At 45.8% G+C, this 23,196-nt stretch overlaps 1 protein-coding gene across 3 annotated transcripts in view; it reads left to right on the top strand.

Moving 5' to 3' along the window:
• TTC3 (tetratricopeptide repeat domain 3) overlaps positions 1-18,085 on the top strand; it is an 81,179-nt gene extending 63,094 nt beyond the window's left edge. Inside the window, exons 32-46 of one of the 3 annotated variants that reach the window (XM_083171713.1) lie at positions 224-397; positions 1,509-2,187; positions 2,774-2,839; positions 4,666-4,815; positions 5,180-5,319; positions 5,617-5,685; positions 5,874-5,973; positions 6,407-6,510; positions 8,214-8,304; positions 10,006-10,107; positions 11,676-12,001; positions 13,117-13,258; positions 13,352-13,474; positions 13,710-13,802; positions 14,279-18,085. In XM_083171713.1, coding sequence (XP_083027839.1) covers positions 224-397; positions 1,509-2,187; positions 2,774-2,839; positions 4,666-4,815; positions 5,180-5,319; positions 5,617-5,685; positions 5,874-5,973; positions 6,407-6,510; positions 8,214-8,304; positions 10,006-10,107; positions 11,676-12,001; positions 13,117-13,258; positions 13,352-13,474; positions 13,710-13,802; positions 14,279-14,386 — 2,467 coding nt within the window. In that variant the 3' untranslated portion in view covers positions 14,387-18,085. Of the gene's footprint in view, positions 1-223; positions 398-1,508; positions 2,188-2,773; positions 2,840-4,665; positions 4,816-5,179; positions 5,320-5,616; positions 5,686-5,873; positions 5,974-6,406; positions 6,511-8,213; positions 8,305-10,005; positions 10,108-11,675; positions 12,002-13,116; positions 13,475-13,709; positions 13,803-14,278 lie in introns of all 3 variants that reach the window. The other 2 variants (XM_083171712.1, XM_083171711.1) reach the window with 2 other exon arrangements.
• Positions 18,086-23,196: the final 5,111 nt, after the last annotated feature.

Below are 23,196 nucleotides of genomic sequence, written 5' to 3'. Positions count from 1 at the left end.
GGAAGTGGTAACATGGCCATAGGGGGGAGGCAGAGGTTTGTCCTGGTTTAACTGGGAAGTCACCAGTTATGCCCCTTTCAGACCGCACTTAAAAACCGGTATTTTGCCGCGGGTTAACATCTCCGCCTTAACCTTTTTATTTATTTCTGAAGCCTTTTCATATGTTTTGTGCATAAATCAGAAATTCTATAAATGTCCTATGTTTTTGATTTCTCCTCCACAGAAGCCTTTTGGATCCCTATGAGCCTTTCCTAGTTCCTGAATACTTGCGCCAAGACCTAAGTGAATTTGAAGTACTCTACGAGCCGACTGTAGGGAGCAGCGAATACGAAGAACCAGTTGAAGCTGAATTAGAGATTATCGAGTCCTTTCAGGTTATCAGATTCACACTCCTTGAGTAAGTCTATGTTGCAACTTATCAATTCGATCTATTGATACTAAAGTGTGGACAGGATGCAAACCTTCCTGATTGGATCAATGGCTAAACATGTCACTCCCGTTTTATACCGGGAGCCTAGGCAAAGCCGGGGTGTTGTCTGTCTAACCACATAGGGGCTGTCCCTCTCGGGTATGTTGTCTGGGAAAGGCCAGATGGTTAATGGTGCGTACACACGGTGAGGCCTGATTTTTCGATTTTTTTTTTTTTTTTTTCCTATTCGATTTGTACTATTCGACTTCTCTACTGCGTTTCGACTTTTTGACATTCGATTTATACTATGTAATCTTGTCTGGCAAGTCTACTTTTCTACTTGATTTACACTAGACTGGAGCACGCATCGGGATCAAATCTGGCAAAAAGTTTTCAATGCCATTTCGATTTGAAATATGTAGTCGAAATCGAAGGGAAGATATTACCGTGTGTACACCGCATTAAGGGATGTTCACAAGGAGCAATTGTGTTTGTGATTTGATTGGGATCAGATCGAATGGCAAGTAAAACGCCTTCCATTTGGACCATATAGTACAGATCTGTACTATATAGTCTTGCCCAGGGCTGGGCAACACCGGCCCTCCAGATGTTAATGAACTACACATCCCAGGATGCCTTGCATCAGTTTCAGCATGGCCACATAGCAGAACTAATGCAAAGCATCCTGGGATGTGTAGTTTATTAACATCTGGAGGGCCGGTGTTGCCCAGCCCTGGTCTTGCCTATACAGTCTATTTTTCTGTTAGATTTCGGGCCGCACATCGGAATCACTGGTCATCTGTATCCCAATAAGAATTATCCCAAAACTGCCATTACTTTAGTTAAGTGCATTACTTCCTTTCTATATGGTGGGATCTCTGCTTATCTCTCTTCCATCCATGGAGAACATTAGAAATGCTAGATGTAGGTGGAGCTTGAGCAGCACAGGCTCCTCCTTTCCTATGCCACACCCCCTGCTCAGAGCAGCCATGTTTTTTGTAGTGCTCATAAGAGAATCCTAGAATGATTCATTACTATTACACTGGGCTGTATGTATCATTTTGGACGGTTGTGGAGTAATCTTATTCTTCTCTCCAAGGTACTTCAAACAAATTTTGGAGGAATATGGGCCCCTGAAATTAGATGATGAGCTCCTGATTGGGCAGTATAAAACCTTCCCGGAAGAAACGCACAGGATTGTGGAAACGTCCGGCGGTCTGAAGAACTTTCTTTTAAAGTCCAACGACTTCACCATGGTGGAAGACCACCTCATATTGTCCAACTTTGATTTCCCACCTGTTATTTTTGGAGTGCCGGCCCAACTGAACCCAGCGGCGTCAGAATTCAAGCCATTATTTATGAAGCCTGTGCCCGATGATGTTGACCTGTACTGCGATCCCTGCCAACTAGACAATATACACAGTAGCCCCACTGCTGCCGATTCCGACAGACTGAGTAGAGTCTACAATAGCTTATCCTCCTCGGAATTTCACCATCTATGTAATGATAAAGATATACCTCCTTTACCATCGGAATTGTCTAGTAATGGCAGCGTGGATTTATGGTCTGACCTAGCGGATGATACAGAGGAAAGCCATAGTTTAGCTAGCTACAGTTCTATGTCGAGTTCTCTAGATAATGATAAAGCTCCGCTCACAAGTATTCCGTTATTCCAAGAAGAGCATTGTACGGAACACTTGGACCAACACGATTATATCGCACCCTCAAAAAATGAAAAGTTATTAAAAAATATTCAAACTGCTATAGTATCAGTACAGGTAAGGATTGCAAGCTGAATGTGATCAAGTCTACTTTGGTTATAACCACTCGAGTACTTGCCATAAACATGCGCACATATGTGTTGTCTAATAACAGAGGTGTCCTCGTACATAGAATCATAGAATATAGTCTGCCCATATTACATGCACTCACTAGAATGTTTTGTTGGGAGCCAATTAACCGACCGGTATATTTTTGGCTTGTGGGAGGAAAACTGAGTACCCGAAGGAAACCCATGCAATCATAGGGAGAGGTTACAAATTCCATACGGGGTGCTGGGGAATGGTGGGAATAGGATTTCTGAACGAAGTGCTGTGAGCCGGTAATGCTAACCATTACACCGCCTGTGCTTCCCTAACATCATTGCAGCAGTCGCGCCAAACATCCCCTCTGTGCGCCAGGTACCGTGAAATTCTGCCAGTGCCTTCCTTTTTGTAATATTCTTTCATTGAAATAAGAAACTTTCCACCTTTTATGTTCTAAGTTGCGCATTTACATGAAGAGTTTGTTTTGTCCTACTTATATTGTACATTAAGAAAGGAAGCTGTTGCCTATTAAGATGGTCTTTTCTATCTCATGTTACAGGTGAATATAGATTATTCACATCACGAAGTTAATACTGATCCGTTACAGCCTTTCGAGACACAGCAGGTAAATGTTCATTAATATCTCTATATGGTGTGTAGCAGTGACTGAGTCCAATACTTTTGTGCATACCGTTTGTTTGAAAGTATAGTTTAATTTCTGTACGTTGCCTTCCTGTTGGCTTGGCTATTCTCCTTTTGACCGCTTTTGTCAAAGAACTACCGTTGCGATTTATTTTTTTTTTTTTTCTGTACTGCATCCCATTCTCTGTAAAGTGTAGAGTCGTGTATGTGTAATGCTCGGTACACACTGGGCAATATGTCGTCTGGACAGATCAGACCAGCATATCTCTCAGTGTATAAGCACAATAGGCGCGCTCCTGCTTGTGTTGATGCTACGTTTGATGTGCTGAACGTCAAACTTTGTGAAATCGCTAGTAACACTGTGCATGTTCATGATGGACGAGACCGTGATCAGTTTCTTCCTTCATGATCATCGCTTCAGTGTGCACGGATGATCTGGGAGGACGGGGACGTCGCAACAAAAACCAGTCTCTGCGATGTGTACCCAGCTTAAAACCCAGATCAGCAGTTTCTAAGACACTCTAATCTCCCTCCCTGTCTGGCACAGACAACATTCGGTACTTGTTTCCTAGTACGGCGCCCACGATTTTGATTGTATTGATCGGGTCGGAAAAATCACGTCCATCGCATGCCAACCAAATCGCATACGATGCGATCGACCCGATTTTTACATTGGAATCAATGTAAAATGGTCCCTGAGACCCAATTTTACATTGAATTCAATGTAAAAAGCCCCAAAACCCCCCCATTTTAATAGCAAACCCCCTTGATGGGTGAAATGGCCCTCCATTGTTAACACCACCCCACTATTGACGCCAACCCGAAGCGTGGCGAGCCCGTGAGGGGCGGCGGTACGCGTCCTCCGACCTTTTCATACCCCCACTATCCACGTCGGCGTGGAGTTGATTTTATATAGTGTGGCGAGCGCAGCGCATAACTTCACAGGTATACGCGTCCCTTCGCGGGGCTCACTGCGCTCGCCACGCTTCGGGCTCGGTGGCTTGCTGCGCTCGCCACACTATATAGAATCAACTCCATGCCGACGTGGATAGTGGGGGTATGGAGGACGCGTACCGCGGCCCCTTACAGACTCGCTGCGCTCGCCACGCTTTGGGTTGTCGTCAATAGTGGGGTGGCGTTAACAATGGGGGGCATTAACCATACTTTATAACCATATTCAATGAGAAATTGGCCATATTGGCCCATTTCCCATTGTCCCCTATGTAAAATCAGGTTGATCGTGTCGATCGCATTGCGGCCCATTATAATGGGCCGCGATCAACCAGATTTTAACTTTAAAAATCATTTAACATTATTCTCTATGGGAAAATCGTGTCGGTCGTATCGCAGCCCATTGTAATGGGCCGCGATGGACCCGATCAACGCGATTTTCTCTTTTACCGGCAAATACACTGGTGATTGACAGAAAATCAGGTCCATCGCGTCGATCGCATGCCTTAAGTACCTTAAGCTTAAGGCATGCGATCAACCCGACGGGCGCCGTGCTAGGAAATAAGTACCCAACATTCCACAGCAGCCGAACTCCTTGCCCATGTCTGCAAGCTATGCATTGAGCTAACCGGAAGTGTTGACGAGCCGGTGTACATGATGATAAATTGGCCACAAATTGCGTTTTTAATATTCAATGTGTCTATTTAAAATGGGGAAACAGGATTGTCGATTATTGTCGTACAGTCAGCTGAGTGCTTTTCTTTTCCATTGGCTGTAAGTGGATTTATTCAAAATAAACCTGTAACCTCAGCGCTTCCAAATTTAAATGTGGGAATCTTGTGTTGCCCGAATATGCAGGGAGACATTTTGCGAATGGAGAAGGAACTTGTAGTCCTAAAAGACCAACTGGAAGAGGCAAAGGAGAAGTATGAACAATTACAGAGCCGCTGCCAGGAGGAAATATCCGGACTCCAGGGGAAAATAAAGGGCACTGTAGAGATGGATAAGGTACCTAGAACACTCATACTTTGTTTTCTGTTGCATGTGTGACACAATATTCGCCACATAGAGATCACCTCACAGATGCCCAAAGATAGGGTTCTCTCTAGGGCAAGGGTGGTAATAAAATCTGCCTGCCTGCCTCTTTCTGTGCCTTAACTCTAAACCAGGCATGTCCAACGTTGGCCCTCCAGATGTTTTGAAACTACACATCCCAGCATGCTTTGCCACAGTTTTGCTATTACAGAATGCTAAAACTATTGCAAAGCATGCTGGGATGTGTAGTTTCAAAACATCTGGAGGGCCAACGTTGGACATGCCTGCTCTAAACCAAGATGGTTTTTTTTTTTAACCAATGTCCTCTTTAATTCAGATTACAAAGACCGAAGTGGCCTGGTTTCAGCAGGAATATGACAATGAGACCAAAAAGTGGCAGCAGGAGAAGAAAGAGAACCAGGACAAGTTAAAGTCACTGAAGAACAAGATTAAGGCAACTATAGAAGCCAATGAGAAGTGAGTGTGGTTGGCGTATAATGTAACTATGGTAACAGGCGATGAGGATGGTCACACTGCCACCTTCATACCGACTAGCGGTTTGCGTAAATGTTCATTTTCCGTCAGCCTAAGCAAATATTACCGAATACACTGGCTTGGATTCGTCACGTTTTGTATTGATCTTTTTGCTTAGTGTTAATATTTTGTAATTTTTATGTTTAGCCGTCTGTGTGTTACATTTTTAACTACTTTATTTAGATGTAGTGTCTGGTGGCTTTGTTTTTTCACTCCTCTTATTTGAAATGATCTTCGCAGGCGTTCAAAGAATATAGAAGAGAAGAAAAAACAGTATGAAAAATATATTGAAGACTTCCTAAAAATCCAGTAAGTTTATTGAGCTAGCGCGTTTCGCATTCCTGGGGTGGGTTGGGCTGGAGTGTTTCGCATTACTAGGGGGCTAGGCACTAAATGCTCATTTACATTCAAGCACGGTTTGGTCTTTGTTGTTTTTGTTTATATTATAAAAATGAATATGTTCTGTTTATGGGTTTTTATCTTTTCCTTTATTCTAGTGATAGTAAATTTGAACATGAAAAAACCAAGGTGGAAAAACATATTAAAAAGTGTGAAGAAGAAATACAAGAGCACAAGCAGCGGTCCATAGCAGCTGAGGTAAGAATCATTACGGCCTTCCGGCTGACCAATCGGACATTACAGGAATAGTCCTTTAGCGCCTCCCCTTTGTGACTATGTGGGCAGTTACACCTCCCCCACCATAGTCTGCTGTTCTATCCCCGGAACACTCCCCACATATCCCGTACACATTGCACAGGCCGCCTCTATCTCCTAACACTAGCCAGGGCGTACAGAAGCAATATAAGGGCAGCCGACCCTTTGTGACTATGTGGGCAGTTACACCTCCCCCACCATAGTCTGCTGTTCTATCCCCGGAACACTCCTCACATTTCCCGTACACATTGCACAGGCCGCCTCTATCTCCTAACACTAGCCAGGGCGCACAGAAGCAATATAAGGGCAGCCGACCCTTTCAGGGCTAAAATCTATGACTCCGAGCACAAATCTGTCGGATTCCTTCTTTCTCTAGGTAGTTGTCCTGGAAAACCAGAAGCAGTGCGAGATGTTAAAACTGAGGATCAAAGTTTCTACTGCAGAACGGAGCATCAATGTTTTAAAAGCCATAACTAGCAGGTAATTATACATTGCTTTCACCGAAAATGCTGGTATGAGCTATGGGCTGCAATGTTCTCTCCATGATCAATTTATTGGGTGAACCGGCATGGACAAAATACAGACCTTTATGTCTACGGGTCAAAAAAATTGACATTTAAAAAAAAAATTGGTGTTTATGTCGACGATGGTAGACATGAACACTGCATGTGTGCTGCGCTTGACACACTGTTATAATCTAACGCTCTGCCCACTTGGATCATGAAGTAAGAACAAGGCGGTTTCAAAGGTAAACTCATGTCTACTTTTTATCCTGTCAGTGTTTTGACAGTCTGGCAATGGTTGTCTGTACTTTGTCACAAATTAACTGCATCCCGTGGGAGCGTATCGTGTTGCATTGAGCAGCACTGTATTCTGGTAGACACAGTAAATGTCCAGCCAGCAATTTGTCAGCATCTGCAAGATATTTTGCAAGCTTTGTTGTCTATGTACTAAGGCTCGGGGAGAGATAACGCTGTCGGCGATGACGTACCAGCCAACCAGCTGCTGTCCTTCTCTATAAACAGTGAGGAGAACTAATTGCCAATGACTGTATCACTCTCTACTCTATCCCTCTCCAAGCCTTCATAACTCCACTCAGTACATAGTCCCCATAGTCACTAGGGAACTGAGAACAGACAGGAGCTGTGACTATTCTGCGGCACTTTCCTCATATATGTCTTAGGGCGTGATACATGACTATAACCCAATTTGTTGTTCCTTTTGGCCTGAAAAAGAATGTTCCCCCAGGTTTGTTTCAGCACTTGTCCCAGACCTTGAGCCATGGTGGAGGACCTATTTGTTCATGTTAGATATGTATATAATAGTAATGCATTCGCTTGTAGAGTCGGTCTTACAGCTGTGTGGCACCGATTCAGGGACCGCCGGACAATGAGGGTCTCGGGTACTAGATAGATCTGGTGTTATAACAAAAAAAAGGGATATAGAAACAATATCGCTAAAGGCGCTTGGTATGAGTGTGCTTGGCTTTAAGCAGCAATCTAAAAAAAAGGGGTAGTCCACCCCAATACAGGAGGTAGAAGAATAGGAAGAGATGTGATTGCGTTAATAATAATATATTCATTTAAGATCTTAATCAATTAAAAGTGGTCAGGTGTATAATCAAAGAAAATGACAATTTAATAATAATATTAATAAAACATTAAAAACATGTATTGGTCAAGAAATGACATTCAGATCAAGTCACCCGTTGTTTTCCATAATGCCAGAATTTGGTGAGCCTCAGGATAATGTGTGTGGATCCAAGGTGGTTTAATTGTAATCCAACTCTTCGGTATCGGGACTCAGGTGTTGGTAAGTCCTTTCCCACAGATGGTACCGGGCCTTTAAGGAGGTGGCGTGCCTCCAAAGAAATCTTGTGCCTGGAGTAAATGGGAACCAGGTTGTTTTCCTGAGAAGAAGTGTCCCAATAGGAGGATGGAACGCAGCTCCTTAGCAGAACTTGGTGGGTCCCACAAAGAGGCTGGATTTTCTGGCAAGGGTGTAAATGAGACCTTGCTTGGGTTAAACACCTTACGCGTTTCACTGCTACCTGCAGCTTTCTCAAAGGTCTCTTAGCGCAATCACAGATCTGGTGTTATGCTGGATCTGCATTCAGTGGAATCCAGCAAGTTTTACACAGTTTTACGTATAAAAGTAATGCCTCTGTCTGCTCTGATCCACAGCAGCAGCCCCGTGTCTGCGCAGACTGTACAGCAGATTGCCTGCCTCGAGTCCCATATTGTAAAGATAACCAGGGAAATGGACACTATAAAGGTGAGCTTCTATTCAATACATCCTTCAATAAAGAATATTGAAACGTCAATGGTGGCTTTGTTTAATTGTCAATAATCCTTCCTTTTAGTCAATGGGGGATGCCGGGACTATGGGGTAGGCTGGTCTGGGTCCTCTACGCCATAGTCTCCGCATCCAGCATGGCTTCAGGACAAAGGATTTTACAGGTGAGACCTAAAAATCCCTCGTTCCTCTGCATGCTTGTAGAAGTTGGTTGTTCGCTATAACAATTATTGATGGATTTGTACATTGTCTATTTATTGGTGCATACCTCTGGAAAAAGTTACTTCTCTCTGCATTCTATGTGCAGGGGGTAGGCCGCCTTTAGCACCTGAGTACTCCAGTATGTAACAGTGCACCAACGGACAGAACCAATAGTACAAGGGGAGGGGGAGGGGTGGAGCGATGTTCTCTAATGACAGCAACAATCTTAACTTGGAAACAAATTTAAAAAGAAGAGATTGAGTCTAAAAGGAGCCTACTGTCCCCCATAGCACTCTGAGAAGTATATTTGGTCATTTTATTGGGAACACTGCGAAAATCTATCCCTAAGGGAGTGTGGGCTCATAAGTGGTGCAGCTAGGGTGACCAACTCATCCCTTTAATCCGGGACACATATTAATTACACAGATGCTGTGGCTGGCTTTCACCTGGTTTTAAACTGCCACAGAACCTGTGTAATTAATATGTGTCCCGGATTAAAGGGATGAGTTGGTCACCCTAGGTGCAGCCCCCCCACTTCACCCAAAACTGCCATCATTGAACACGTACAGTATTGATACAGTTGCATGAAAGAGTTCATGGAGGCAGGATCCAGATATCAGTGTTCTCCGATGTGAGGGTTCTGGGCTGCTGGGCAAGAGGTGGTCTTTCTGCAAAAAGAAAATCATTTGGGGGTCAAGCCGTGTACACACTGAGGCAATATGCTGTGTCCAGCCGACATGGTCACAGTCACTAGTAACGTTGCCCAATCTGCCCCGAGACTTGGCCAGCGAGGCGATGATTATAGTGACATGTGTATGCTAATGAAGGATGGAACCGTGATCTTTCACTCCTTCGTTACATTGTTCTGATGTGTACTGCAGGAACAGATACTCCACCATATCGTTCAGTGTGTACCCAGCTTTGGGCTGTGTTGGGCAGGAGTTTGCCCTGTTCATAGCTCGGGGGATGAGCAAGGTCCTGCATCACCTCCGTGCTTATGGTCTTGGGCACCCAACCACCTAAGCGAATGGGATGGTAAAGTATGAACAAGTCGGTTTAAAAAAAAATCATGGAAAAACTTGTCGCCTTTATGCCTGCGTTGACCAATAAGGGTCAACACTTTTTCTGTGCGTCGACTTCTGCCTGTCGGCCTTATGACCGCATACCGCAGATGATGTGCTCAGTTTAAACCGGCAGTCATTGGTTATGCTTGCCTAACGAAGCGAAGGCCAGCAGCTCTACATGGCGCCATCAGGGGGATGACTTGAAATAACCATTTATTTTCGCTGAGAGTTGTACTCATCATTGGTTCTCTTTAAGGATGTTGTTGATTGGACCATTTGTATTTTTCACTTAATGCAACCTAAATATTTAGTACACGTAAACGCAGTTTGCTTCTAGTTCAGTGGATTACCACTAGGGGGCAGTTGATGAATGTTTGGCCCATTCCTTAATACATCTCCCATCATGCCTTTCCAGTCCCAGTTTGATGAAAAAATGAACCTAGTGAAAAGCGGTCTGAAGCTGAACAGTCTGGCTGAGACGCGTGCGAGCGGTGTGGAGAGCCCGCCTAGTGCACTTGTAAGTATATCACTGGCTGCAGGTTTATTAAATATAAGATCTAGGATGAAAGGTTCTTCCCACATTCTACAGTGCTGTACGTGATAGGCTGAAATACAAAATCTAAATCCAAAACGTTTTCGCCTCTGTTTCCACATGTGTGGGGTCTATATGTAAGCTGTATAAAGTTCCCTAACCCCTTCAGTGGTGGTTTTTTTTTTTTTATTTGGGAGCGCTCCCCACTGGGTGAGTTTTTAATGGGGAGCGCTCCCTAAAAAAATAAAACACTTCACTTCCTCCCTGGGTCCGGGCAGCGCCACTGAACTGTCAATCAGCGGCTGCCCGGACCTGCACCTTGTCCCTGTCCCCGGCAGCCGGCTTGTCATAAGCCGGCGTCGGGGACTTCAATACAAAACCCGGAGGGGAGGAGGAGGCGCCGCAGAGGGGAGGGAGCTGGGCAGCGCTGAAGCTGCCTGAGTTCAGTGATTGAACTCAGCAGCATTGCCCGGCTGTAAACGGTGGCAATCCCAAGAATTTTCCAGGCTTGCCAGACTGGGCACTGAGGAACAGCCTGGAAAATTCTCGGGATTGCCACTGAAGGGGCTAATGATCAGTAACGAGCCTGGAGCTCGCACATTGAGACCACAAAGGAACGATTACAGACGAGGCATGCCGGCACTATTATCAGTGGACATTAGTTAATTGTTATATAGGAACATTATCAGATGGATGTCTGGTATAAAGATACTGACTCCTTAAGCACGGGTTAGATGCTATGTGAACGCTCCATCACAGTTGTTCCTTGGGATAACGCTGCCCCTTGCACAGAGATCAGATGTGACTATATTCCCAGGCTGTATGTTCGTTAATACAGTATTGCCATATATTAATTGGCTTTGCAAAACAGTCACATTATTCTTTTTGTTATGAGCACCACAGACTGACTGTACGTTGCTGATCAGATCAGGATTGTAGGTAAATTGCAGCTCATTAAGAAGTCCGCCTTTTGAGGAAGCCGCCTATGGGAGGTGGAGAAACGCGCTATAAAGTAGGACTGGTTCTAACTATTGCTTCTGGACTCGTGGAGGGCGGTGTGAGCATTGTGGCGGATGGATGGATGAATACAATTCATGGGTGGAGCATCCGCAGGTCTGAAGGTCTTATAGTCATAAACTGCATATTAATTGCAGTGTGCTGCAAATAAATCTTAGGCATCTACTGTTCCTTATATCGGTAATGGCAGATCATGTTCCTACAAACCTCCTCTGGGTTAGTGCATTGGGGCATATGAGAATACCATATTGAATACCTCCTGGCTGCGGGGTCCTGTTAGGCCTCATCCGCAGTGATAATGACAATGTGTAATAAATGTAGTGTTTGGTCAGGTGATTCGCTAACACGATGCGGGCGGTTTGGTTTTGTGCCGGCAATGCTAGGTTCCTGCCAGGTTTCCTCTTTATATGGTGCAAAGATATCCGCAACAGTCAGTCAAGGTGATACATTTATATCTAATATAATGTGTCTAGTCCCTGTCCCGTGTGTTCTAGAACAGTGTTTTCTGTTCTCGCCACTTTATTTTCTCTTTGCAGATGTTTCCGATTCCATCTGTGACCAATCCTAGCCCTGCCGCAAGCAGTAGCAGCCAATCATTTCTTTGTACTCCAGCCCCTACAAAATCTCCACTGAAGAAAGTGGCTGCTCCTAAACCCAAAGAGGAGAAGATGCCGCCTGCATTTCCATCATTTAATATTAAAGCGAAGAATCCGGTACCTGCCCCAGCAAAGGCTCAGGGGGCAGCCGGCCAGGACAAGAAAGGGAATGTGCAGCCGGAGGCTAGGCACCAATCTCCGGCTAAATCTACGCTGTTTGATACAATCATAGGGGAACTGCACAACATCTTTCCTCACTATAAAAGGTAAGAGTACGGTCTTGGACTCATGTATGCCACGTAGAACTGCAACTCAGAGTGCCATCCTGACAGAACTGGGGGGAGGTTCGGAAGGTGCGCTGTGTTACATCAGTGGTTTTAAGATCCTCAAAGTATCCGCGAAAAGTTCCAGTGTCACTCACAGCGACTGTTCTCTTCGTATAAGTAAATACAGACACAGCCAAGTCAATGGATCTTGAAGCTTAGTTAAACATTGCACCCAAATAAAGAACAGTCGCTGTGAGCGGCGGTGGCGTTTTTAGCGGTTATTTTGAGGGTCTCTCACAGCAACGTTGGCACTCGAAGGGTTAAAGCTGCAATAAAAATAAATGCTAAACCATCCTTGGCCAACATTTGATCGTTTTGTTTTAGAAAAAACACTAGGAATAAAGTCGCCCTTAACCGATTTGAAGTGTGTGTGTGTGTTCTCCACTAGAGGGCGACAGCCATTGTTTTCGGTCTGCATCACATTTGTCAGTGTGACACGTGGCATTTGCCTGTGTGTGCTGCAGGTGACACTGTCCACGCAGTACAATGTCCCATTTGGCAGAAGGTTCGTGTGAGGTCAGTCCGCCATTAAAGTATACAGATCTGACGTCATACACCCATCATATTTGCGCCATGTGGAGCCAGACATATGACGTGGATGCTCCGCCACGGGCACTGACTCCTGTGCGATCTGACTTTTAGTGTCTTATCCGCATCTTCGCTGCATACAAAGTCACTTCTATTCTCCTAGGCCAGGCCTTGCCAACCAGTGGCTCTCCAGCTGTTGGGAAACCGCATCCCAGCATGCACTGCCACAGTTTTAGCATTCTCTAATAGCAAAACTCTGCTGGGACTTGTAGTTTCACAACAGCTGGAGAGTCCCAGGTCAGGTTGGCCAGGCCTGTCCTAGGCATTTATCATTTGACATTTTAGGGATAGGCGGGTGTGAACACATCTGTAGTTAGACCAACCATGACTGCGGCCATGATGCTGTGGCTTCTGTGAATTCATCAGTACCAGGAGGAAGGGTGTACTTACCCAGAAGTCACTGCTGCATCTTCTGGTCCTAGCGGCTTTATCTACGGTCCTCACTCACTTTCTCTCTTTTCATCCAGTGCCGAGCTTGCCAGCTTCATTCGGGATTTCCGTGTCCGAAATAATGGGACCCTTACTGGCTTTTCACAAGAGGAAATCATAAGCAGGGTGACTGAATACATACTGGACTACCAGGCCAGAGTCCCATCGCCAGCCTCACCGGTGAGAGCCATCACCAACCAGTGTGTCTCTGTCTGTCGCTCTCCCTCCTCCGTATCGCAGCTGCTTACTCACATTCCCCATTCTGTTCTGCAGAAGTCAGCACCTACCTCAGGACCTGGCAAATCCCAGCCCCCTCCTTCACCCCAGCCCAAGCAGCCGTGGAGAGTGGTCACCGGGGGAGCGAAGAACAAGTGGCACAGCGCTAGTGCTTCAGAGGTGCGGTGTATCTGAGTACTACTACTACTGTCTGTCCTTTATAACACAATGTTACGGTTTTTACCTTTTTCAAATAAAGTTTTTCTATGTGGTGTTTAATCGGCGATGGTAATTTTGGGAGGAGCACTATCCAGGTCACAATTGGATCTAAAATTCATGGTCTTTGCTTAAGATAAAGTTAGCTAGGCCTTTTGGCTGGAGTTAGTCACTGACTCTCTGTTTTCCTTTTCTACAGTCCTACAATGATGAACCTTGCATCATCTGCCACGATGAGCTGAAACAGTTCCCCGTACACTGCCTGGACTGCGGCCACTGTTTCCACAAGCATGTGAGTATTGCCGTGTGTCAGACTGGTCTGCGTAGGGATTCTCCAGGTGTAATATGCGACGGGCAGCGGTTGGTAAACAGTCGCAGCTTTGGCTCTGTTCTGTTCCATTGTCTTTGCTCATTAATGGAGCAGAATCATCTAAATGAATACCGTTGCTCATGATTATAGATGACCGGAGGCTGATGAGTGCCATTTGCATCTCCCAGGATTACGGAGTGTGGGGGGCGGATCTATTAATCCCGGAGAAGTGATAAAGCAGAAGGTGATAACGCACCAGCCAATCAGCTCCTGTTGTTTTTCAAACCCAGCCTGTAACAGGTCAGTTGGTTGGTGCATTATCACCTTCCGCTTTATCATTTCTCTTGGATTAATAGATCGGACCCTGTATTCTCCGCTACAAACCCATTTATACGCGCCATATATACAGTTCTTCCACCTTCGCTTTGCTGTTTTACATTAGGCGTTTCTCTTTTCAGTGTATCAGGAAATGGCTGAACACCCAAAGTACCTGTCCAACATGCAGGGATCATGCGCTTCTACCAGAGGACTTCCCGGCCCTGTCAGGCAGGATGAGGACCGTGTAAAGCCAAAGTCCTCCCTTCTCTGGGAAGCTGTGAGCTACTCGGGGGACGGTTTATGAAATCTGGTGCAGAGATAACTACCAGCAGATACTAGAAGGGTTCTATAAACCCTGAGGAACCAATCAGATCGCTTGCTAGGTCACTTTTTAAAATTGGGTGCATAACACATGTTTACGCATCTGTGTTTGAACAATGCGCCACTTCTTATTTGTTTGTTCTGTATTTTTGCATTCTCCAAATTTAATAAAAATAATTTTAAAAGTAGACGCGTCCTATGGAGAAGTTCCTGCAGCTGTGTAGTTACCCTGCACCAGGTCTCGTGAACGGCCCTCGGGAGTGAGTGAGGAGGCAGCTGCCATACACGTTCTATAGTTATCATGGCTTCCTCCAGCTCACGCCATCACCCATCGCTTGCTTTGTGCCTTTGTCATTGCAGTGTACCAGCTCCCCGCTCTCTGTGCCAATGTTTCTACTATACTTAGTCCTGTAATATATTGTAGCAACAGATAAGCTTGTTCACTATTATTGTGTTAGCCCCCTGTAACTTAGACCAGGGGGTTCTCAAACTCGGTTCTCAGGAACCCCCACGTTTTCCAGGTTGGGTTGGGATCATTTAATCTACAGCATGATGGTCGGCATGGGTCATTAGGTCGACATGGTCTAGGTTGACGGTCAAAAGGTCGGCATGGTGTTTTTCAGTTTTTTTGTTTTTTACCCGAATGTCAACACAGTCGACATGGACACTTTAAAGTGCACCGCACCCCCTCTCTATGCTCGGCACACTATTTTATTCTCCCACCACGCCCAAGTGGATGGTAGGGCATGAAATACCGCTGTCGGCTCAAAAACATTGAAAAACCCCATGTCTACTTTTTGACTGTCAAACTAATGACCTAGAACCATGTCGATCTAGACACATGTCGACCATTCCCCATGTCGACCTAATGACTCTCGACCATCATGCTGTAGACCAAATGACCACATCCCTCCAGGTTACACGGCAGGGGCACTCATTACTCGTTGACATATTTTAAAAGAAGGTGGAGCTAATTATTTCACTTGCGATTCTGAGGAGATCTGCAAAACATGCACCGTGTGGGGGTCCTGAGGACCGAGTTTGAGAACTTGTGACTGTGCCAAACTCATATTTGGCTTCCAAAGTGTTGTTTCCTTTCAAAAGCTTAAGACTTGTCTATGTGTAATAGACCGAGCTGGCCTGGACTGTCTGTAGCCACATAAACTAGTAGGGATTCTAACACCATACATTACAATGAACTCCAAATCCAGCGATGTGTACACCAGACCTTCCACTCTATTCTGGTCTCTGGTCCAGCGGCCGGCTCCTGCCTGGGGTCCTGCTGGTATATTTCTACCAACAAGTATTGATTCAGCCTCCACAGTCCCGGTCAGATGTGGTGACACCTCAGATAGACTATGATGGATGTTCACGTGATTTCAATTTAAAGTTCTAGTCATGGTTTTTAAATGGGGCAAAATTATTTTTCTTTAAAGCTTATAGATGTATGTATGAGTATATATTTTAATCACAGGGTTATATTTGGGGTCCTTTTTATCATGTGTACTTCCAAAATGATGATTTTGTAATGGTTCACATTAAAAGTCCAGTACACTTTTTATCCCAACACCGGTTTGGATGGGATGTAGTTGGCGGGATGCCTGCGGACAGAAGATTGGCGTAAGCTTAATTTGGTTAAGTTGCATACACATGGTGCAATCTGAGCTTCCGATTCTGTCCACATAGTCAGAATCGCAAGGAAAGTTAGCACAAATTGCACAATGTGTATGCAGCTTGTGATGCGCAGCGCCATGTGATCAGCATCGCAGGAAAATATAGACTGTGCAGGCAAGCCAATTCTGACTATATATTGTTTACAGTCTAATGTTCTAGTATAGTCAAAATCGGCCATAGACAATATCTCAAGCAAATATAGTCAAGATTGTATGGTTCTGGGCTCCGGAGAGTTCAAGGGAGATCGCAGAGTCAAAATCGTATATAGCCAAATCTAACAGTGTGTATGCGATTTCGGCTACGGCTGATTTTGACTATGTGATTTGCCTTGAACTCCCCAGAACCATACCATCTTGACAATTTACACTATGCGCTATTTAGCCTATGGCCAAATACGTTACAAGAATCAGTCAAAATTGCCTTGGGGAACCACTGAGAACTTGGCTAACCTTCTATATAATTTTGACTATATATACAATGGGCAATATTCAATGACTTTATTTGGCATGTGCAGCGAATCCTGTTTAGGATTCGCTGCCAGCCCTCCCTGTCACCCTATTCAACACCGCAGGGGCTTGCTGCCACTGACGGCGATTTTTAACCCCTGCGCCGAACGCTGCAGAGAGCCGGGGGACAGTGGCAGGCAGGGAGATGGAAGCTTCCCTGCCTGCGCCTGACACTTCTGTGGGAGAAGGAGGGCTCCCGGGGACACAGGCAGCAGAAGCTGCCCCCTGAGAGCTGGCAGGGGACGTGGTTAGGGAGCCGCTGGTCCTGCTCGTGCATATGTAATGAGCGGGACCAGTGTGCAGTGAATATTAATGAGCAGCTCCCCACCCCCTGCTGGCGTATGCGTAAAAATATATATATATATAAAAATTAAATATATATTCATGTGCACCAAGCACATGAATGAAAATAGTCTGCCCCTAAATATCATGCCCCTAAAATTGATTATTTTTTACACAATACAAAAAAACCCACCTTTTTTTTTTTTTAAAAGATCACATTACAGTTCACCATAAAAAGATGGCGATTGCTAAACGGTGGCACACGGCAAAAATCACGTTGAAAGCAATTCACCACCCGAGCATTGAATACACTCTCGACGAATGTAAGTGAAAATCCCATTAAAAGACACCAGCAAATTTCAGCGAGCATGAAACGGAGAACTGGTTGGCATTCACGGTTCGCTTTTGGTGAACATTGAATAGGGTGAATCACATTTTCAGTGAAGAAGATTCACCGCAGGGAGTGAAAACAGCCCGATTCGCCGTAAAAAACGGTGAATCCTGAGCACTGAATACTGCCCACTGTTTTTAACCAAAATCGCACCATGTATACACACTTTTAGGGTGGGTGGTGGGGAAATTAGCCTGCGGGGAAGGAGCATTTAGGGAGAGGATAATTAGGCTTACCTGCCTTTTGAGGAAGAACCGGCGGGATCCTTGTATCTGTGTGCTGGCCACCCGCATCCTTAACACTGGGATTCCATATCACACTCATTTGCACAGCTACCTGTCCACCTGTTGTCTGTAGCTCCCCCTCTATACGTGTTCTCATTACATGGCAAACTGCTAAATATTCTAATAAGAAATAGCACACAATGGGGCAGATGTATTAAGCCTGGAGAAGAGATAACGCACCAGCCAATCAGCTGTGTTTGAAATATGACAGTTGGGATCTGATTGGCTGGTGCATTATCTCCTTCCACTTTATCTCCAGTTTATCTCTTCACCAGGCTTAATACATCTGCCCCAGTGACCATTGCACTGTCCTTCCTGTGGCTGACACCTCCTATGCTATTTAAGTCCTATCCTTCTACAACTTATAATAGAAAGCGCATGGTTTTACACACTTTCCTTTTTAGACTTTGTGATACTTTACCTATTTTGAATTGTACTAAACGGGGAAAGACCTGCTTGTTGCGGTTGGAATAAATATAATTTCCTGAATGGTGTCTGTGTCCTTTATCGTGTTGTGCCTTAGTTGGGTTTCTAGTTTTCTACCCTGTAAGAAATGTCTTTGCAGCAAAGTGACAGCGGTTGGCCGGATGTGTCTGCTTGCTGTATGTACGGTGATGTTTGCTGGCTGCGATTGGATACAGTAGGTCCGGCTCAGAGAGGCCCCATGCTATAGGCTTACACACAGGAAGCTTTGCTTTCCCTGATAATCCTGTCCGTTGCAGCAATTGTAATGTTAATATATATATTCCTTACAACAAGCAGAATAGAATTCTGATCATTGTCCACTTTTACATAAATCTGTAACTAATGTGATGGTGAAATGTCTTGTACGTCTTACTGGAAGCCTGTGGTTCATCGCTGAGCAAATCATCTCCTTCCAAACACACAGATCAAACACATGTTACAGATTCCCAATATTTACTGCGTTATGTACAGAAATGGGACATCCAATTGGACACATCATGAATTTGTTTTAGTTATAAGTAGAGACAGGATTATATGCATTTGCATATTTGCATATGCATTTGCATATTTTGCCCATTCTCACTGGTTATTGCATATTTTACCTAAAATCTAGTGATGGTGCATATTTTAGGCCCCGGCCTCTTCTCACCCACGAGTCACAGCACTGCTTTGCCCTGTTGCTGCTGGCCAGGTAGTGGTAGAGTGTGCAGGCTGGGGCAATATGTGCGCAGTGTGGGGAACATTGGATGTACGATATGTCTGACACTGCTCTAGGCTGCCAATCCATGTTGATAAAAGTCAGTCGGGCCGATGCCATTACGAAGCTCCTGAACCTTTGCCTGCCCCTGGCCTGGGACTTTACACCAAGAGACAGACTTCTGCAGCAGAGGAGGCGGACAGAAGGGTTGTGACATCACGCGGCGCGGAGGAAATACTGTGTCACAGTGAGTATGCGGCTCAGGGAGGAAGCCTTCCACTGCGCCGCCCTCACACGCTATGCTGACATTGGATCCCTCGGCGCTGGAGATGAGGGTCTGTGTAGTTGATGCAAGAAGAGCCTAGGACGCTGCAGTCTGCTGTAGCAGTCAGGAAGAAAAAAATCCTGTGTACAGCACTAGACATCTTCAGATGCTGTGGGCCTATTTTTGAGGTTTATTTGCAACTAATTGTATGCTGATTTTTAAATAAATAAGTTAAAAATTACTTTTTTTTATTATTGAATGTAGCATATTTTAACACTTTTCATGCATATTTTAAGTATTTTTCATGCATATTTGCATGCATATGTCAAGCTTTGTATGTTGCATATAATCCTGTCTCTAGTTATAAGGTTGAAAATTCAGAAAGTTTGGCACTTGGGGAATAGAATCTTATGTGGCAGTGTACTAACTGATACACCAGGGCACTACAGCTGACACACTTCTGGGATTTTTTGGGAGCAAATGGTCAATTGTCATTGGTTCCAGCATTCCTGGACAGGAGTAATTGAGGTTAATTTTATTTTGTGCCTTGCTTAGGGTTTTAGTTGGTCGGTTGTAATCAGACCTAGTGTCCATAAACTTGGGAAATGTTTTATATAATGAATTCTTGTTGTATCGTGTTTTTCATTAACCAGTGCACAGGAAGCTAGTTGCACATCTCAGGACCATAAATGCCTTCTTTTACATGGGGGGGGACGACGACTGGGTCCAACTTGCTTTTCGTGCATGTAAAATAGGTTCTTTCTGAAGCCATGGTGGATACTGGGACTGTTGGGTATGGTGGGACTGGAGGATCCAGGCACCAAGGGGTTAAACTTCTGTTGAAGTGCAGCAGAGGCTCCTCCTTACCCTGCCTGTCCACTGTTGCCCAGTTAAACTTAACAAGCCCAGTAACAGGTTTAGGAGAGAAAAGGCAGAAAAAGAAATGGGCACACATCTGTATACCATGGTTGCCAACCTGACACTCTTCAGGGAGAAAATGCTCTATTCCTGGACTTCCCTGGTAATGGATGATTGCCATCACCTGTGGTGAGCTAGTTAATTGATAAGAAAGGTGTTTCACCAATCATACATTACCAGGGAAGTCCCGGAATAGAGCATTTTCTCCATGAAGAAGAGGGTCAGGTAGGTAACCCTGCTGTATACATACACAGCTAGTCTCAGAACTTTGTAGAACTTTGCTGCTCCCTTGATCGTGTCCTGTGTTTGTTTTGTTGCCCCTGCTGTTGTAGCTCTGTTGTTGATTGTATTTGTGTCTATTTATGCACAAGTGTTATGGTGCGTACATGAAATGAGTCATTGAATTTTGGGGAAGAAAAAACTAGTTGACATTCAATTTGGATAGATTAATTGGACATTATGTTTGTTGTATTTTAGATCAAAGCTTTTCTTGTGGAACAAAAATATCTCTTACGGCACGACGTTCAGGTGGGGGCAGCTTATAAACACCATTAGTCACAGGTGACATATAAATGAACTCAAGGTCCTATAGTCACAAAAGATGTTGGTGTTAGTCATACTTACCTACGTATAACAGTCCTTCTATGTAGCATTCACTGTAACATCGGAAGTTGTAACAATAAATTGCTGAATGTACAGCACCAAGTGCATTTCCCTACAATGTCTCGCTCTTCCCTGTTTTACTTACAGCTTTTGTAGAGTCCCCTGTAGAGAGAAGTTCTGGCCCCTGTCCTGCCGCAATATACGGTTAAACACTATACCTAAGGGTGTGGACGCGCCTGTGCCACAGCTAATACATTCTGGCCGAAGGCCGAGTCCTGGGAGGTAAACGTGTCAAAAGCGTAAAAGCACAAGAAAGTATGAGTGGATGACCAAGTCGCCGCCCTGCAAATTTGCTCAGCTGTTGCACTGCCCCTAACATCCCAAGACGGCACCCACAGATCTAGTGGAATGTGCCTGGATCCAGGAGGGAGGCACCCAAGTAAGCCTGCGTAATGACAGAGCGAATTCAGCGGGCAATAGTCTGCTTATTGGCAGGCCACCCTCTCTTCTGAAACCCATAGAGTACAAAGAGAGAGACTGACTTGTGAAATGGCCTAGTGTTGCGCAGATGCGTAATGCCCAGACAACATCCTAGGAGGAGCGATCAGTAGAAGCATCTGACTGTCTAAAGGCCGGAACAACAATGTCCTGGTTGACATGAAAGCTGGACACCACCTTTGGTAGGTGAGAAAGAAATGTACGAAGAACCGCCTGGTCAGAATGGAAGACCAGGAAAGGGGACTTAAAGGTCATTGGCTCTCCTGGCCGAAGCTATTGCCAACAAGAAAACAGTCTTCCAGGTGAGCCAACACAGATCCACCGACCGCAAAGGCTCAAAAGGTTGGCCCTGAAGAGCAGACAGGACTAGGGAGAGGTCCCATGGGGCAACAAAGGGAGGCTGGATATGCAAGACCCCCTGCAGGAATGGGCAGACATCCGGTAACTGTGCCAACCGTCGATGGAACAAGATTGACCAGGCCGAAAATTGAACCTTCAAGGAAGATCAGCGCAACCCAGCCTCCAGGCCATGGGTCCTCAAACTGCGGCCCTCCAGATGTTGTGAAACTACAAATCCCAGCATGACTTGCCACAGTTTTGCTATAAGGGAGTGTTAAAACTGTGGCAAGGCATGCTGGGATTTGTAGGTTCACAACATCTGGGAGGGCTGCAGTTTGAGGACCCATGCTCCAGGCCCTTCAGCAAGAAGGACACAACCCAAGCCAGGCGTTAAGTCCTGGGATTGAAGCAGCGAGTTCGACACCAGGTAAAGTAAGCCCTCCAAATGAGATTATAACCCCCCACCTAGGAAGGTTTCCTCGCCTTGAGCATGGTGGAGATAATTCTCGAGCGAAAGTCCCTGGCTCTTAACAGGGAGGTCTCAACAGCCACCCCGTCAAAGCCAGATGCCTCAAATCCAGGTGTAGACACGGACCCCGAGAGAGCAGGTCTGGGCTCGGGTAGACTAATCGGAGGGCCACTGACAGGGCCTACAGATCTGAGAACCAGATCCATCTGGGCCAATGTGGAGCCTTCAGCTTGCGGATCACTTGCAGGAGGAGAGAAATCTGCAGGCTTGCGTACATCAGTGTGAACGGCCACAGGGCGGACAGCGATTCCACCAGGCAAGCCCCTGGGTCATGAGACCTGGACCCGTACAGGGGGAGTTTGAGGTTTTTGTGAGAGGCCATCAAGTCTACCTCGGGTAGGCCCCACTGTCGTACCAGCATCTCCATCCATCCGGATGAAGGGCCCATTCTCCGGCATCCAGGGTCTGACAGCTGAGGAAGTCCGCTTTCCAACTCAGGACTCTCAGGATAAAGATTGCAGAGAGAGCAGGGCTCTTCTCCACCCACTGAAAGATGCGGGATGCTTCTGCCATTGTGGCCCAACTGCGAGTGCCACCCTGGTGGTTGATGCAAGCCACCGTCATCGTGTTGTCCGACTAGACTTGCACCGGGCGACCCCCGCAGCCAGGGTTCCGCCAGACAGAGGGCACGAAAGACTGCCCTCAGTTTGAAGACGTTGATTGAGAGTTGAGCCTCCAGAGCAGTCCTGAGGCCCTGGAACAACCTCTGGCAAGTGGGCACCCCCCAACCACGGAGGCTGGCATCCGTGGTGAGAATAGTCCACTGGTGGATCCAGAAAGGCCTCCCCAGAGTTTCTGATCCAAGAGCCAACACCAAAGGGAGTGACAACGTTGGAGACAAAGCGAACATCTGGGCCCGGTTTTTGTGGTAGGATCTTGTCCACTTGGAGATAATCTTCCGCTGTAACGGGCAGGAGTGGAACTGAGCATATTCTGCCATGTCGAAGGCCGATACCATCATACCCGGGACCCTTGTGCAGGCATGCACAGACCCCCATCGTGGAGAGAGGAGACGCCAGATCTGGGACTGCAGAGCCAGAAGGTAGATCCTCTGAAGAACGGTATCTAACTGGTGTCTAACCTGGCCCCCTGAAGGAACATAGACTGAGCCGGAGGCAGGGAAGACTTGGGCCAATTGATGACCCAGCTGTGGCGCTCCAGGAGATGCACCACTATGGCCAGGTTGTTCTGGGGGAACATCTGCAGATTGTGCTAGAATTAACAGGTCATCCACATATACGGGAGTATTCGAACACCCTGGTTGACCAGACTGCTGACCATCACGG

This window comes from Crinia signifera, chromosome 2 (genome assembly GCF_055691185.1).
Source record: "Crinia signifera chromosome 2, ASM5569118v1, whole genome shotgun sequence".
Classification (NCBI taxonomy): domain Eukaryota; kingdom Metazoa; phylum Chordata; class Amphibia; order Anura; family Myobatrachidae; genus Crinia; species Crinia signifera.
The sequence above is the reverse complement of the archived record's forward strand: the minus strand, read 5'-3'. Positions and strand labels throughout refer to the sequence as shown.